Below are 16,635 nucleotides of genomic sequence, written 5' to 3' on the forward strand. Positions count from 1 at the left end.
TGTGTCACAAGGAAGGTGTATTAATTTTTAGCCTGTTGGATTTTCTTCCACAAAGCCATCAGCAGTGGATGAGAGAAATTTGTTATCCTTGTCCCTGCCAGTAATAAATATTATTTCTTTAAATTTCCCCCCCCCCTTTTTTTCCGCAATCTAGGTATGAAGTGATGGAAATGTTAAGCCTTAAATTCACAGATCAGAATCAAGCTGGGATGGACTCAAGTCCATCTGGTTCCTTCACAGAGTTAAACTATATTGAAATAGCCAAAATATATTGCAGTCTTTGCATAGAATCTATTGCCTACCCTTCCTTCTGTTTTTTCAGCACACCTTTTACTCTGCTTGTCTAATGTGCCATGGCCACATATGCCACATATAGATGATCCTTAGATTTTGCGGTTCTTCAAAAGGAACTAGATTGCATTTGGTATAAGAAAACACTGTTCTAGTATTTCTAGTGTGCTATCTTCATGTCTTCATTTTTACCATCACCAAAAAACCTTCTCTGTCGTTAACATCATTGGTTACATATTTTTTTATCTTACCCTATAAAGAATTTAAATTCCTACTATTTTAGATTCTCTTCTGTTTATCTTTAATGTCTTTTTTTTTTTTTTTTTTAAGATTTTATTTATTTGACACAGAGAGACACAGCGAGAGAGGGAACACAAGCAGGGGGAGTGGGAGGGAGAAGCAGGCTTCCTGCTGAGCAGGGAGCTCCATGCGGGGCTCCATGCAGGGCTCCATCCCAGGACCCTGGGATCATGACCTGAGCCGAAGGCAGACGCTTAAAGGCTGAGCCACCCAAGCGCCCCATCTTTATTGTCTTTCGTTTTTTTTTTTTTTTTTTTTTTTTTTTTTTTTTTTTTTTTTAAGATTTTATTTATTTGCGAGAGAGAGAATGAGAGACAGAGAGCATGAGAGGGAGGAGGGTCAGAGGGAGAAGCAGACTCCCTGCCGAGCAGGGAGCCCGATGTGGGACTCGATCCCGGGACTCCAGGATCATGACCTGAGCCGAAGGCAGTCGCTTAACCAACTGAGCCACCCAGGCGCCCCGTATTGTCTTTCGTTTTTATTCTTGGTTTGCAAAGCTACCTCCTTTGATCATTTCAATTTTAATGTTTTTATAATCTACACTCAACATTTCAAACTTTTATCTTTGCTATTTTGTTTAAATACTTTTCTCAGGTATAATTCTTTCATCATTGTTTCTTACTTTTAACTATCTCGATTTTGATCTTACAGTTTTCTGCTTTTATCTTTTTATATCCTTGGTTCGTAAAGAGTAAACAAGAAATCTAGGTATAAAGACAGATCCAAAAGGTTTTGCTGATGAATTGGTCACAGATGGAGAGGGAAAGAAAGGCATTAGTGTTGACAACTAGCACTGTAGTCTGAACAAATGGGTAAAAAAATGATGTGATCTACCGTAGAAAAAACTGAGAGGGGAGTATGTTGGAAGAGAAAGTAAGAGTTTCTTCTCTCTCACCACCATTGCATAATAGAAGAGCATTGTACCATTTTAAAAGGACATATTGCAGATATTTTTAAATGAATACTTAAGTTTCTGGAAAAGAATCACTAGTCTATTTTTTCTTATTTTGCTGTTATTGATAAAGACTTCTGGCATTTATATGAAAGACATATTTTAGGAACACTCACTATGGTTCCTATATAGAGAATAGACTGAAAAGTTGCAGACAGAAAGCTCCATAAGAATGGAAACACTGGAAGTCAATTGCAATTTGGATGAAATTAAGATGAAAGCTCTACTAATCTGTTGATAGGGAAGCTGAAGTTTGGAGAAGTTTGCCTGATGCCAATAATGTAGATGAAAGAAGTTTTTGCTATGAATGAAGGGGTTGAGTATTTTTTTTTTTAAAGAAAAAGTGATAATGCAATGAGTTAAGAATTATATCTAGTTGTTTTAACAGGCATATTCAATTTTCTGAGCTTCAGAGGAGGCCTGTCTAGCCAACATGTTCTTTACTTAGTATTATGCTTTTTTAGCATGGCTGTGGAGTCCACATTACTCTAAAGATTGAGTTGAAATAAAGTAATTGTGATTTGTAAATGTATTAGACTCATGTTAAATATTCATCAATTAGACCAGAGCTCCTTAAAAGCCAAAGTGCCTTCGTTTTCTTGAAAAGGTAGACTGTTATTTTGTTGAAAACAGTCAACGCCCTGGACACTAGCTCGGCTGGGCTCTCGCCCTCAGGGTCTTCATCTGCAAAATAGGGACAACGATGTGCATCTCAAAGGATTTCGAGGATATTTAATGCGATAATGGATGTGTAAAGGAGAAAGGACTTTACACGGGCTTGTTTAGCTATACTTTTCTTCACTTCCTCCTCAAATGCCCCAGTGCTGGGTACACGCAGAGGGTATTAACCGTTCTCTCGTTGAATGACCGACTGAATGACTCGAGGCCAGAACAGCTTCCTATTTTGGAATTCCAACGACTTGGAAAGCGTGATGGCACTTGTGAAGTGGAATGTCAATAAAGTTTTCTTTATTAAAAAAAAAAAAACAGCATCCACGAAACTACAAATCCCCGCCTTCCTGAAGCCCACTAGCCAAGGGGCTGGCCAGGAACCCGGAAGTCTGGCCGGCTTGCCGAATCACGCCGGGAAACGTACATCGCGGGGGCCAATCCTGGGCAAGCTTGCTTCCGCGCCGCGCCGAGTCCCGCCTCCGCGCGTAGCGCTGACGGGGCGATAGCGGGTACGGCGGCCGCGGGGGTGGTGCCAGCGGCGTTTACCTAGCTCGGCCTTCTAGGCTCGAGGCTCCGCTCCACCATGGCTCCCAAAGGCGGCTCCAAGCAGCAGTCCGAGGAGGATTTGCTTCTGCAGGATTTCAGCCGCAACCTCTCGGCTAAGTCCTCCGCGCTCTTCTTCGGGAATGCCTTCATCGTGTCCGCCATCCCCATCTGTGAGCGCCGGGAGCAGGCGGGCCGCGGAGGCCCCCGGCGGGCCGGGCTGGGCGGGAACGTGGCAGGGCCCGGCCGACTGGCGGGAGTTAGCGCTGGGGCCGTCGGCCCGCGGCTGTCCCCAACTTGTCCTGAGCACGGGGATAGCACCTAGCTTCTGTGGGCCTCAGTGTGCTCAACGGGGATAGTGGTGGGCGGCATCACAGGAAACTCACTTGTGGCCCCACTCCGAGAGATTGTGATTTCCTAGTTCTGGGATGGCGGCCCCTAATCTGCAAACAATCGGGTTAAGATTTTGTGCTAACACTCATGCATATGTAATCTGCTGTCTGTTTTTTTACCCACAATTGTTTGCCATTACCAGCTTTAAAACTTTATCGTTTCCTTATTTTGGAAAAACTAATGAATTAGGCCAGAGTCAAATTCCCATTAACCCTCGGACTGAATTAGAAGTGTAGCTTTAGGTGAAGCCCTTCACGCTGCTGAACATTGTTTTCCTAATTTGATGAGAGAGGTTGCACCAGTGCCAAGAGCCGGCGCTCTCACTTGTTTAAACTCTTTAATGCTATTAGGACAATGCTAGAATTCTCATTTGGATGGAAGAACTTTGCAGACTTGAGCAAAGTTGTTATAGCTCAGGTTTCCTGAATTTGAATCTCCTGCCTCACACTGCTGCACGTTTGTTGGGCAGTTAAGTCGAGATTCATTTTCTTTTGGCCTTTTAAAACCTCACTGGCCGTTGATTTCAGATAGCCACGTCAGCATGTAAACTATGGCTTGGGACTGCACGTGGCTGTGGAACAGCCTGTACTTAGCTTAATAGTACCCTGATGAATGAAACTTGAAGTCTGAATTGATTTTTTTTTGGGGGGGGGCGGGATTCAGAGTTTATTCTCATTTTAGAAGAAGCAGAAATCTCATCTGGACTAGTAATGGGAAGATTCTGTTTTTCAAGTTTTCTGAGCTGGGGAAGTTTGAGACTGTAACTTTATCACTTCTGGAGATCCTCTTATACTGTGTTAGATTTTCTAACCTGGACTGTATTTTATAGGCTTAGCTACAATTAATTGAGCATGCCTTTGTAACTGGGTGGTAATGTTTTGTTCCTTTTTGTATCCTCCTCTCCCCCTTCTGTCTTAATTCAGGGTTATATTGGCGAATATGGCATATGGATCTTATTCAGTCTGCTGTTCTCTATAGTGTGATGACCCTAGTAAGCACTTACTTGGTAGCCTTTGCATACAAAAATGTGAAATTTGTTCTCAAACACAAGTAAGTATATTTCTCAAGGGAAAGTATGTATTACATGTTGCACTTTTATATAGAAGGATGTCTTAAAAGACCATTTGTGTGTCTTGTTTTCAATAAGCATCAATTTGATCTGTATATGTATATAGGCATATTAATGCTATAAAGAATTATTAACTAAGTGAAGCAGAGACAGTGCTTCTGACACTTACAGAAGTAGGTTTTGAGGGTGAAATTAGAACAGTTGAGCACTAGCCTTAATCATGGGGTTTATCAGAAAAACAAACCACCAAGTAAATTAACATTGCTGAAGCCAAATGAAATTCTTTCTGGAAAGAACAGTTCTGGTTCTCCATGTACTATTTTTGGACATGAAATAAGTGGTCTTTTTTTTTTTTTTTAACTCTGACATTTTTAATGCTAATTACATTTTTTCTTATAAATATGTAAAAATGTAAAAGATTATTGTATTTCCTCTAAGGTTACACATTATATAAATCCTTTCTAAGTTTGTTGTTTCTATGTTAGGCTCTTTGTGGTGACAGGGAATAGAAACATGTTGAGATGAGGGGCACCTGGGTGGTGCAGTTGGTTAAGTGGCCAACTTTTGGTTTTGGCTCAAGTCATGATATCAGGATCCTGTGAGCCTGTGTCAGGCTCCACATTCAGTGGGAGTCCACTTGGGTATTCTCTCCCTCTGTCCCTTCCCCCACTCACATGCGCTCTCTCTCTCAAATACATAGATCTTTCAAAGAATAAAAGAAACATGGTGAGATGATCTTAGTTAACAGGGATTTATTATATAAAGACCAGAAGTGGCCTCAGTGGCTGAAAGTGGCCTCAGCATCTTCTCTGCTGTTGTGTTGGACCTGTAGGAGCTCAGGTTTGTGTGACTGCCTTTCTGCTAGACCAGCAGAGTGATCATCTTTATCGTCTTTCTGCTTGGCAGCCCTCTTCACCAACTGCCATTCCGGTTTCAGCCTGTCTTGGACTCTCCTGTTCTGGGCTGGCTTTCTTGTGAGGTGTGGCCAACTGTGGATAGTGAAGCCTTAAGATGTGGGCACCTTGTACGACCCATCCTTTGTGATATCCTTGGAACTCACTCCCTTTGAGACTTGGATGTTTTTTGACTTGTTCTGCATATTATTTTTCATTAACCTTTTTGGAATTAAAATTACGGTTTTTTGCCTTCTCATTTCTACTCTAGGCTTCTTGAGGGCCACTGCCATGTCTTTTGTCCCTCACAACAGTTAACAGTACATTTAGTTGAGTAAAATTTCAGTTACTTACTGACTTGATTTAATAGGTTCTCTCAGAGTGGAATTGTTTTTTTTAATCATAGTTTTGATTTCATATTAAATACTGCCACTCATATCGAAGCTTCTACAGATTTACAAGATGTGTTAAAGCTCAAAGACCCAGGAAGATGCAGAGTATGGGTAGGTGTTCATAGTAGAGGGAAGTTGGCTTATGTGTTGACAGTCTGGATTCCAGTCTAAGCTCTGCTTTGCTTAAATGTATAGCTTTGGGCACACATTTCATCTTTTGAGACGTCACATTTCTGAGCTGTAAAGTGGGGATACTAATGGTACCTCATAGATGGTGAGGATTAGATAAGATAACATGGGTGACATGTTAAGCATAGTGTCTGGCACATAATGTTTATGTGCAGTGTTGGAGACATTGGGGGTGAGAGAACCCGTAGGAATTTTTTTAAGGTTGCGTGACTTTTAAAAAATGTTTTTCTTTAAGAAATTAAATAAATGGGGGTGCCTGGATGGCTCACTTTGTTAAGTAACTGCCGTCAGCTCAGGTCATGGTCCCGGAGTCCTGGGATCAGTCCAGCAACGGGCTTCCGGCTCAGCAGGGAACCTGCTTCTCCCTCTGACCCTCTCCCTTCTCATGCTGTTTCTCTCTCTCTCTCTCTTTCTCAAATAAATAAATACAATCTTAAAAAAAAGAGAAATTAAATAGATGGTATTTTTCTTTTTTATTCTGGAAAGGTTCTGAAATACGTTAAAAAAATAATAGAAGATAAACCGTTGATTTTGTGGGTTATCTCATTTGGCTGAGTGCTGGGCCACTGGAGTAACCTTTGTCTTGTTTTAGAGCATTCAGCACTGAGACTTACTTAAGAACCCTAAGAGGGTAGGAGTTGTTGAGTTGTAATAAACCTGACAGGTTGTTACGGGTCTGTTAGGTGAAGATAGAAGTTTAGATCTAGAAGAGAAATTAACTAGTTAATCTGGTTTGGTCTATTCAGGAAGATTTGTCCTGTGAACAGATGATTGACTGTTTGTCTTAAAGATACTTGGAGATAGCCAACTCTTTTGAAAATAATTTATTCCTGTGTCCTACCATTCTGACGGGCTGTGGGGGTGGGTGTATATATGTATATTTTCTTCCCTCTGTTCAGCTCAGAAATGTTTCTGCTGTAAACCACATTCATTTCTTATCAGCTGGCCTTTCTTAGAAAAAAGTGGTCTTATGCTAAGTTCAAGAAACCTTTGAGTGCCTGTTCTGCTAGAGAGGTTCAGAAATAAGAGTCTCTGCCCTTAAGAACAGAACTTTTACATAATAAAATGAATCAGTTGAAGTTGGATCTTTGGGAATTTGTGTTTAATTTGTATCCCAGAAGCTCTTGTGGTTAAAGAAAGGTTGAAAACTATGGACTTGAATGATCTTGGGCTTTCTTTTCAGGAATCTATCCTGATTTCTCCACACCTTTTCTTGGTACACTGACCAAAACTAAATATAGCATAGTAATGAGGGATTAATTAATTGAACATAGAGTGAACAGATTTCCATGTTCCATATTTTCTTGCTTTTAATATATCTCAATATTGTGTTGAACATTTTCATAGTGGGACTGTGTAGATAATTGCTAGATTTTGCGTATATCTGTTATTTTTCTTCTATAATTATGGCTAACCAGTCTCTCCTCCTATATTATGAAAAATAAACCATGTTGAATTTAAATGTCATGAACTTTGGGAGGCTTTTTATATTTTGTCATAGGTTAAATTTTATACTCTCTTTCACTAGCAGTCTCATCTGATAAAATTCACCTTACAGATTTTCTGATGAATGTACTTTTTTTTTTTTTTTAATTTGACTGATCACTGAAGATTCTGATCTGGTATCTTGAATAACACTTTTAGTTTTTCTGGCTGATTCCATACAGTGGTTCATTTAGTTAAAAGTGGTATGGTTGATCCCTGACCTTGTGGCATTACTTATTTTTAGTAAAATTGTTCTTTGAGTGGAGTTAAAGTATTACTTTAATATGTTACAGCTGTTAATTCCCTTTTTATTTTTATTTTATTTTTTTATGATTCTGCTTTGTAATTTTTTTAAACATTTTATTTAAATTCAATTAATTAACATATAATGTATTATTGGTTTCAGAGGTACAGGCCTGTGATTCATCAGTCTTATACCCAGTACTCATTACATCACGTGCCCTCCCCAGTGTCCATCACCCAGCCACCCCATCCCTTGCCCCCCTCCCCTCCAGCAACCCTCAGTTTGTTTCCTGTGATTAAGAGTCTTATGGTTTGTCTCCCTCTCTGGTTTCGTCTTGTTTTATTTTTTTCTCTCTTCCTGTATGATTCTCTGTTTTGTTTCTTAAATTCCACATATCAGTGAGATCATATGAAACTTGTCTTTCTCTGACTTATTTCGTTTAGCATAATACCCTCTAGTTCTATCTACGTCGTTGCAAATGGCAAGATTTCATTTTTTTTTTTGATGGCTGCATAATATTCCATTGTGTATATATAGGCACACCACATCTTCTTTATCCATTCATCTGTTGATGGACATCTGGGCTCTTTCCATGGTTTGGCTATTGTGGACATTGCTGCTATAAACATCGGGGTGCGTGTACCCCTTCAGATCACTACATTTGTATCTTTGGGGTAAATACCCAGTAGTGCAGTTGCTGGGTCGTAGGGTAGCTCTGTTTTCAACTTTTTGAGGAACCTCCATACTGTTTTCCAGAGTGGCTGCACCAGCTTGCACTCCCACCAACAGTGTAGGAGGGTTCCCCTTTCTCCGCATCCTTGCCAACAATTCCCTTTTTTAAAATAAAGATTTTATTTACCAGAGAGTGCGCACATGCATGCGCAACTGTGTACATGTGCAAGCAGGGGGAGTGGCCGGCAGAGGGAGAAGCAGGCTCCCCACTGAGCAGGGAGCCCGATGCGGGGCTCGATCCCAGGACGCTGGGATCATGACCTGAGCCGAAGGCAGACGCTTAACCATCTGAGCCACCCAGGTGCCCCTCCCCTTTTGTTTTTTAAGTCTAGTTTACTTTTATTTACTGGAATTGAGATCCTATATCATTTGCCAGTGCCTTATCAAATTTATTTATAGAAACAAATAACTAGGCTAAAACAAAATGGAGTTAAAATGATTTATAACTAAGTTGTGCTAAAAGCATTTGACTTATTTCCATATTAAATACCTAAACTTTGGAAAATTACCCCTTTTAAGCAGAAGTCAAAGCTTATAACTAATAAACTCCATCTTGGAAGTTCTTGAACTCTCTTTTGGCTATTACAGTATAATAAACTTGGAATTTTCTGTCAAGATTATTTCTTGAAATGTAAAGTATCATATAATTGCCAATACAAAATATGAGTACAGAGTGTTTCAGATAGTGTGATATTCATTCGTGGAGCATGCGGAAACTTTTTTCTTTTTTTTTTTTCCCCCAGAGTAGCACAGAAGAGGGAGGATGCTGTTTCCAAAGAAGTGACTCGAAAACTTTCTGAAGCTGATAACAGAAAGATGTCTCGAAAGGAAAAAGATGAAAGGTTGGACTTCTAAAGTGTTAGTGATAATCAAAAAGGGAATACTTTGTAGAAAATTAAGTTTTTGGTTTCTGCCTGGAGAATGTGGATAATGGAATTGCCTGAGGTTAAATGTTGATATTGTAGAAGACATAGTAATGGGAATAACAATCACACTGACATTTTGAGTTTTTACCACCACCAGATGCTTTTCTTTGTGTTATACACAGTTCATTTGTTTCTTTAAAGAGCTCTATGAGGTAGGGCTAATATTTCCAATTTACATCTGAAGAAACGGAGGTACAGAAAGCTTGGGTAACTTGCCCAAGGGCATAGATTCCTGTGCGTTGGTCAATCCACAATAAGAACTTGGGCAGTATGGCTGGAGAACTTGTTCTCCTTAAATGCTGTCCTGGAGTTCAGGAGCCTGCAGAGCTTTATCCAGTGGTGGCTCTGCCACTTGATAGCTCTGCAGCCTTGAGCATATTACCTCACCCCTCTGGGTCTGAAGAGTTTACATTGTGTTGGTGTTAGCATTTTTGGGTGGTGGTATTTCCATTCCGGAGCTTCCCTAAGGACAGCAAGTTCTTGGTTATCTGCGTTGGTAGGGAAAAAGAAAACAACTTGGTTTCTCTCCTGTTGCCCAAATCTCTGCCACATTTGTTAGCCCTTACCCCTCAATTTTTCCTGCCAAATGCTCTTAGAAGACTTAATAGTCTAATATCTGAGTAGCAGAAGTCTGAATGATTGAATAAACCTGTGCTTTAGAGTTGTTACGTGGGTTTAGTACAGTCACGAGTTGAGGTTGTTTTCATAGATCTTAAGTTTTAGTATCTACAAAGTGCTTTGTGAAATGGAATTTTTAACCCACTTTGCCTCCAGAAAGACTTTGTGGAGACTTGCCATATTAAAGTGCATATGAAATCAGTACAATTTTGAAAGATCATAAACCTTTAAAAGTAAGAAAAGCTGGGTGAACAAGAACTCAGAGTTAGTTACAGCAGTTGAGCATTGAACTTAACTCTGAGCTTCCAAGTGTCAGGGGAAGCATCTGAGGTCATACACTTTCATTGTCTGATGAGAAGCAGCATGTAAATCCTTCTGAAAAGAAACTTTCCTGGCACTGAATCTTGGAAGGACTTTATCAAGTGGATCCTTATTTAAGGGACACTGAGTAACTTAATAAACAATGTCTTCTACAGTGGTTTTGAAAAGGCACTAAAACATTATAGAAATGGTGATCTCCTGTGGATCCTTTATAAAAACTGAAGGATACAATATTTTTTTTTTAAGATTTTATTTATTTTTTTAAGTAATCTCTGCACCCAGTGTGGGGCTCAGACTCACCACCCAGAGATCAAGAGTTGCATGCTCTACCGACTGAGCCAGCCAGATGCTTCCTGAAGGGTACAATATTAAAATAGTGACAGTGAAGGCAGCTTTAATGAGGTCTGGTTGCATAGCTTCCTGATTGTAAATTTTTGCATGGTGATAGAGATAGGGAATCTAGGACATTTTTTTAAAAAATCTTTTTACTGGGCACCTGGGTGACTCAGTCGTTAAGCATCTGCCTCCGGCTCAGGTCATGATCCCAGGGTCCTGGGATTGACCCTCGCATTGGGCTCCCCGCTCTGTGGGAAGCCTGCTTCTCCCTCTCCTACTCCCCCTGCTTGTGTCTCTCTCTGTCAAATAAATAAATAAAATCTGGGGGCCTGGGTGGCTCAGTTGGTTAAGCGACTGCCTTCAGCTCAGGTCATGATCCCGGGGTCCTGGGATCAAGTCCCGTGTCAGGCTCCCTGCTCAGCGGGGAGTCTGCTTCTCCCTCTACCCTAACCCCTCTCATGTGCTCTCTCCCATTTTCTCTCTCTCAAATAAAGAAATAATATCTTTAAAAAAAAAAATAAAATCTTTAAAAAAAATCTTTTTACTAAATTATAGTATTTATTAGAAAAGTGGTTCTTAAATTGGAGTGTACATCACAGTTACCCAGTTTCAAAATGCTTGTTACAGCTCTGTAGGTTTTAGGTGATGAATTGTAGCAGAGATGGCAAATGTGTCTCCTCTGCCCACTGCAGACTTGCCTGATTTGGTCTGGCACATGTTCTTGATTCTGGGATATGTCTCAGGATTTTTCTCAGCATGGTATTCAGGTAGTCACTACTACTGGATCAGAGTTGGAATTGGAAATGAAATATCTTTGCCATTGGCTGAATCAGTATTTCAAAGAATGAAGTGTAGGTTCTGTGAATACATAAAATGTAGAGTGTCAGAAGATTATAAAATTTCTATTCTTGTCATCAGAAGTTTGTGCTGTTACTATTTCACAAAAACCACACTGGATAAAGTTGTATCCAGGTGTATACTCATGATTGACTCTGCTAACTGGGATCAGGACTCTCATTAAGATCTAGTATTTACAAAAAAAAAATCTAGTATTTTTCTCCCTCAAAAGAGTTGCTTCAAGAGATTTAAGAGAAGGCTTAGCAACACCTCTTTGCCTAGATACATACGGCTCAAAGCTCCCACCTACAGTCATTTGGAATATGTGTCCCATGCGACTTTGAAACTGCTTTGCTCTCCATTCAGGGTTGGAAATTAGCTGAGGAAAATCAGAGAGTCATTAATACTTATCCCAGGGTGTGAGTGGTATTTCTTCTTGACTTACCAATGGTCTGTCATTTAGTATTAATGTGATTATAACAGTTCTTGAGTTTGGTCTCAGTCTTTGCCCTGTAGGAAATGTTCCTTGGAAAAATGACTCCTTGGGCGTGAAAAATGACTCCTTGGGCGTGCTCTCCCAAACTAGGTTTCTTACCAGTGAAGCTTTGGCAGACCTATTGCTGATGAGGGCATTTGGGGCTCTTCATTTTTTTCTAAATGAACCAGGATATCATTGGGCTAGAGAAAATTCTGAAAGCTGTCCAAGATAGTCCTGTGTATACACTGATGTAACACTTGGACATATCGGGAGCTGGAGTAACCTAAAGGATTGAGCCACTTGTTTCATCACAACTGTTTTGAAGATGGTTCTAATTCAGGCATGACAAGGAGTTAGGGAGAAGTGCTCCTATGGAGGTGGGATAATCTAAGCAGCCATAATGGAGGCATGCTAATAGCCTGTTTAAGGAACCTGTCTCCACTGGGTCTTGTACCAGAGTCTTAAAAACAGACACTTGTTCTGAATGTTTTCTAGCATTAAACCATGTTGGGGCTATGCATCTTTTTGAGATGGTGTTTTCTTTGATCAGTGTTAAACTGGTATAATTATTTCCTCCAATTCCAAGTCACATGTTTTTTAAATTTACATTTAAACTTCTCTTACATCAGGAGCTGTTTTATAGTTGATGGCTGCCTTTAATGTAATATCTTTTACTTCTCCCAAACTTACAGTAAACAGAAGTTTTATTAAGTTGATGGTATCCATAGAATCAAGGACCTATGGCATTTATATTAGAGAACACAAACTTCTTGTGATGAAGTTAAGTTCATTTCATTTAGCTCCTTTACAGTCAAGCTTGTTGACTTTGGATTAAAACATTTGGTGAGTAAAATGTAGCAGTTGCCAATGACATTAGCCATAGTGCTGTCCTTAGGATTGGTGGAGGGGATCATCTGGCCCCAGAGTAGTGTATCTTTGGGGAGGACAAAGCATCAGTGGTGATGGCTTTCAACCTTTTTGATAATAATCACAGTAAAGTACTTCACCTTTCGACCAAATACACTCAAACCATGCACACATGCAAACGTTTCACAAAACAATAATTATCCTGCTGTGGGTGATACACTTGATATTTTTCTTTTCTTTTTTTAAGATTTTATTTATTTGTCAGAGAGAGAGTGCAAGCACGTAAGCAGGGGGAGCGCCAGGCAGAGGGAGAAGCAGACTCCCCACTGGGCCAGCCGGGAACCCAATGTGGGGCTTGATCCTAGGACCCTGGGATCACGACCTGAGCCAAAGGCAGATGCTTAACCGACTGAGCCACCCAGGCACCCTCAATATTTTTCTATTTAAAAAAATGCTGGTCTCATTCCACTCACTTTCCCTGAGCGTTGAATCCACCCAATTGATTTCACGTCCCGCTAGTGGGTCACAACCTACTCTTCTAAAAACTGCCTTACAAAGTTAGTTAATCAAATGGAATAAAGGCTACCTTATTCATAGGCATCCTGGAACTTGCTGCTGCCCGTGTGAAGAGGTAAAAGAAAAGGCTGATAAAGTTTTAGTTAATAAAACGTAATGAGTAAAATGGATTAAATAAAAAGTAAATGGGTTTTACAGAAGTTAAAAAATCCTCCTAATATTGAAGCACATTCTTTGAATTATGTAAAGGCAGATAAAGATAGTTGCAGACAAGTCTGCTTCTGTGAGCCACGGCTAGGTTTTGTTTTTGGGATTGTCTTCAGGTGTAATATTGAAGGCTGAGATCTGGAGGCTATTGAGTCTTAAGCCAGCACAGCCAGGAAAGCTTCATCTGGCTACTGATCATGGAGTTTGTTTTAGGTGAGGACCCAGAGAACGATGTCTCTTTAGGCTGCTGGTGAAGCCAAGCCAATTGCAATTAATCTGTCCCTTCCTCCAAAGCCCTGACTGCCTGGGAAAAGTAATATACCGAGCAGCTATTTTTATCAGTAGAGTAAAATATCTTTTTCAGCAGGAAAAAAGGGCACAGTGCTGATTAAATTTAATGTTAAAAACACATTCTGTCCAGAATACGTAAGGAAAAACTTACCTTATAGTGAACTAGAGCCATGTGGTATTTAAAATATTTTAATACATATTTATAAACTTGATCAATTTGTTTGTCTACAGAATCTTGTGGAAGAAGAACGAAGTTGCTGATTATGAAGCTACAACATTTTCCATCTTCTATAACAACACCCTTTTCCTGGTCTTGGTCATTGTTGCTTCCTTCTTTATATTGAAGAACTTCAACCCTACAGTGTATCCTTTTAAAGGTTGATTAGCATTTTTTGAAGTCTAGAATCAATAGTTTGTTTTGGTTTTTGATTTATCCCAAGTATTTTACTGTGAAGAAAACTGCCCAGGGAATCAGTTCACTAAATAGCACTGTGACCTCAGGCAAATTTCTGGACATTTTATTTTATTTTATTTTTTAAAGATTTTATTTGTTTGACAGAGAGAGACACAGCAAGAGAGGGAACACAAGCAGGGGGAGTGGGAGAGGGAGAAGCAGGCTTCCCGCCGAGCAGGGAGCCCGATGCGGGGCTCGATCCCAGGACCCTGGGATCATGACCTGAGCCGAAGGCAGACGCTTAACGACTGAGCCACCCAGGCGCCCCAAGTTTCTGGACATTTTAAATAAGGGCTTTGGGTTTGACTTAAAGTTCTTTGAAGTTTATAAATTATAACTTCATGATAAATAAGTATTACAAAGCACTCTTATATATATGATCATGTGTATCTTCCTATTTAAAAATAAGTTCTGAGGATCAAAAGCAACTTGCCTTCTTTGATAGCTCCTGGCATAAGCCCATGTGTCTGCTTTGGAATTGGGTGGATAGCCAGTGTAGTTAAATAGGCACATTTCATAATATCTTAACAGTGTTTCAAGCTGCTCTTAAATTGAGCTTTTGGGCAAGAATCAGTCTTCTCTTTTTAGGTAATTTTAATTAAAGGTGTTAGGTAGGGATGTGCAGCCATACTTTTAAGTGGAGATTTTATGTAATAAAATAGACTCCTCCAACTTGTGTCTTCTGGGAATACCAGAGTGGTTTGTCCTCAACAGTCCCATTCTGAGGCTGAGAGTAGCTATGAACTTTCAGAGCCTCCTTGCTTTTACAGGCCAACTGTAGCCAAAACACTGATGGACAGGGGAGACTTATTTTTCCTTTGCTCTTGGCTGGAGGCAGGGAAGCTAAGTTTCTTCTTCCTGTTCATAATCTTGATTAGCTCTTCTCCTTTAGGTTAAATGGAATTCAGATGTCTTCTTTGTGATCATGTATTCTAGGTTTCTGTCTCAAGTGTTTTCTTTTTAAAATTGGAACACGTTTCCTGTGAATGCTCTTCATTCTTTATAGCCTTCTGTCTTGTAAATTGCATTTGCAGACGATGGGACTGCACATCATTGTCATTTTACAGTGTCACACGGGGAACAGTGCATTTCAAAGAGATGGGCTCTTTTTATTTTGTTGAAGAACTACTTTTGGGCTTTTAATCTTTCCTTAACGTTAAATTTTTACAGGAACTATATTTTATCCATAAGTGCTTCATCAGGCCTCATCGCCCTCCTGTCTACTGGCTCCAAGTAGACCATGCCGGCTTTGCCCCCTGGCTTTGTATCTACGGGTGGCCTGTGGTATATGGAAACGTAGCAGGGTGGTCAGGGTGAGAGAGACACAAGATGTTTTTATAGTCTGCAGTTGGAGGTTTTGAAAAACCCAACAAAATGTAATTCAGTATTTGTTTATTGGCTCTTTTTTGACAGATTGTTGAAATTAAATGAATTGAAAGGGAAACTCAGAGTGCCAGGACATTTTTTAAAAGGTAAAAAGTGTCTCGCAATGTGCTTAAATCACAAGAGGAGAAAATAGCTTGTTTCCTTGATCTGTCAGAGGTCACAGTAACCTGGACTGAGCTGTTATTATTTATAATAGTAGCAAGAAGTTAATAAGTGGTTCTTTGTGTTCTAACCACAATATTACAACTTTTGTGAACCATAAATAGCAGAATGAAGAATCCTTTCCCCCTGGGGATTGAACAGAAGCCTCATGTTTACAAATCTCTGAATTTGTGATTTGAAATAACTCAAAAACAAGGTCTCCAATTTGGGGCAGAGAAACTTGTGGAAAAGTGTTTTTTTGTTGTTTTAACAGAAGCGAGGGAGCCAGGGTAATAACCTAAAATTAGTGGCCAGGCATATGAAAGTTGTCCCGTGGGGTTAAAGCACATACTGTTCAGCTGTATAGCCCTGCCTTGGGTGGCCAGGGAGGTCAGCTCAACCCTACCATGTTGGTTTGACCTGACTGAGAGACTGGAATCATTGTTTTCCTTGCCTAGGGTCTCACACCACTAGAGGAATATTCAGTAGAGAACCTCCTTCCTGAATATTGATGTGTAAGAGATTAGAATAATGTTTATGATCTTAGTTCCAGAATTCTAAGAACTCTCCGAGGAATTGCAGTGGTTTTAGTGTTTCTATAGCATTTAGTGCAGCCTTTTTCCATCAGGACTTTCATAAATTTGACCTTTTTTTTTTTTTTAAGATTTTATTTGTTTGAGAGAGCACAAGTGGGAGGGGCACAGGGAGAGAGAATTTCACACAGACTTGGCACTCAGTGCAGGGCCTGACGTGGGACTCGATCCCAGGACCCTGAGATCATGACCTGTGCTGAAGGCAGATGCTTAAGCTGCTGAGCCACCCAGGCGCCCCAGATTTGATCCACAAGTTCCCATTGATTGTGAACAAAATTTCTTCATATTAACCTCTTCAGCCCCTAGAGTTCAGCCAAGAACATTGTCTTGCATTTCTTAATCAATGTGTGCAGAGATAATTATCATTTTTTGGTGCAAAAAGTTTGGGAAGCTTTTTAGCTTGTATTATTTAAAGGGTTATGGAATAGGGGCACCTGGGTGGCTCAGTCGTTAAGCGTCTGCTTTCGGCTCAGGTCATGATTCCAGGGTCCTGGGATCGACCCTCGCAT

The 16,635-nt window shown here is 40.1% G+C and overlaps 1 protein-coding gene across 1 annotated transcript; it reads left to right on the forward strand.

Moving 5' to 3' along the window:
- Positions 1–2,716: 2,716 nt before the first annotated feature.
- Positions 2,717–15,450, forward strand: SSR3 (signal sequence receptor subunit 3). Its single transcript, XM_032408377.1, has 5 exons — positions 2,717–2,931; positions 4,075–4,201; positions 8,899–8,997; positions 13,784–13,915; positions 15,177–15,450. Exons 1-5 carry the CDS (start codon positions 2,799–2,801, stop codon positions 15,241–15,243), a joined length of 558 nt encoding a protein of 185 aa, XP_032264268.1. The 5' UTR covers positions 2,717–2,798; the 3' UTR covers positions 15,244–15,450.
- The last annotated feature ends 1,185 nt before the right edge of the window (positions 15,451–16,635 follow it).

The sequence above is a fragment of the Phoca vitulina genome, unplaced genomic scaffold, assembly GCF_004348235.1.
Source record: "Phoca vitulina isolate PV1807 unplaced genomic scaffold, GSC_HSeal_1.0 scaffold10, whole genome shotgun sequence".
In the NCBI taxonomy this organism is placed as follows: Eukaryota; Metazoa; Chordata; class Mammalia; order Carnivora; family Phocidae; genus Phoca; species Phoca vitulina.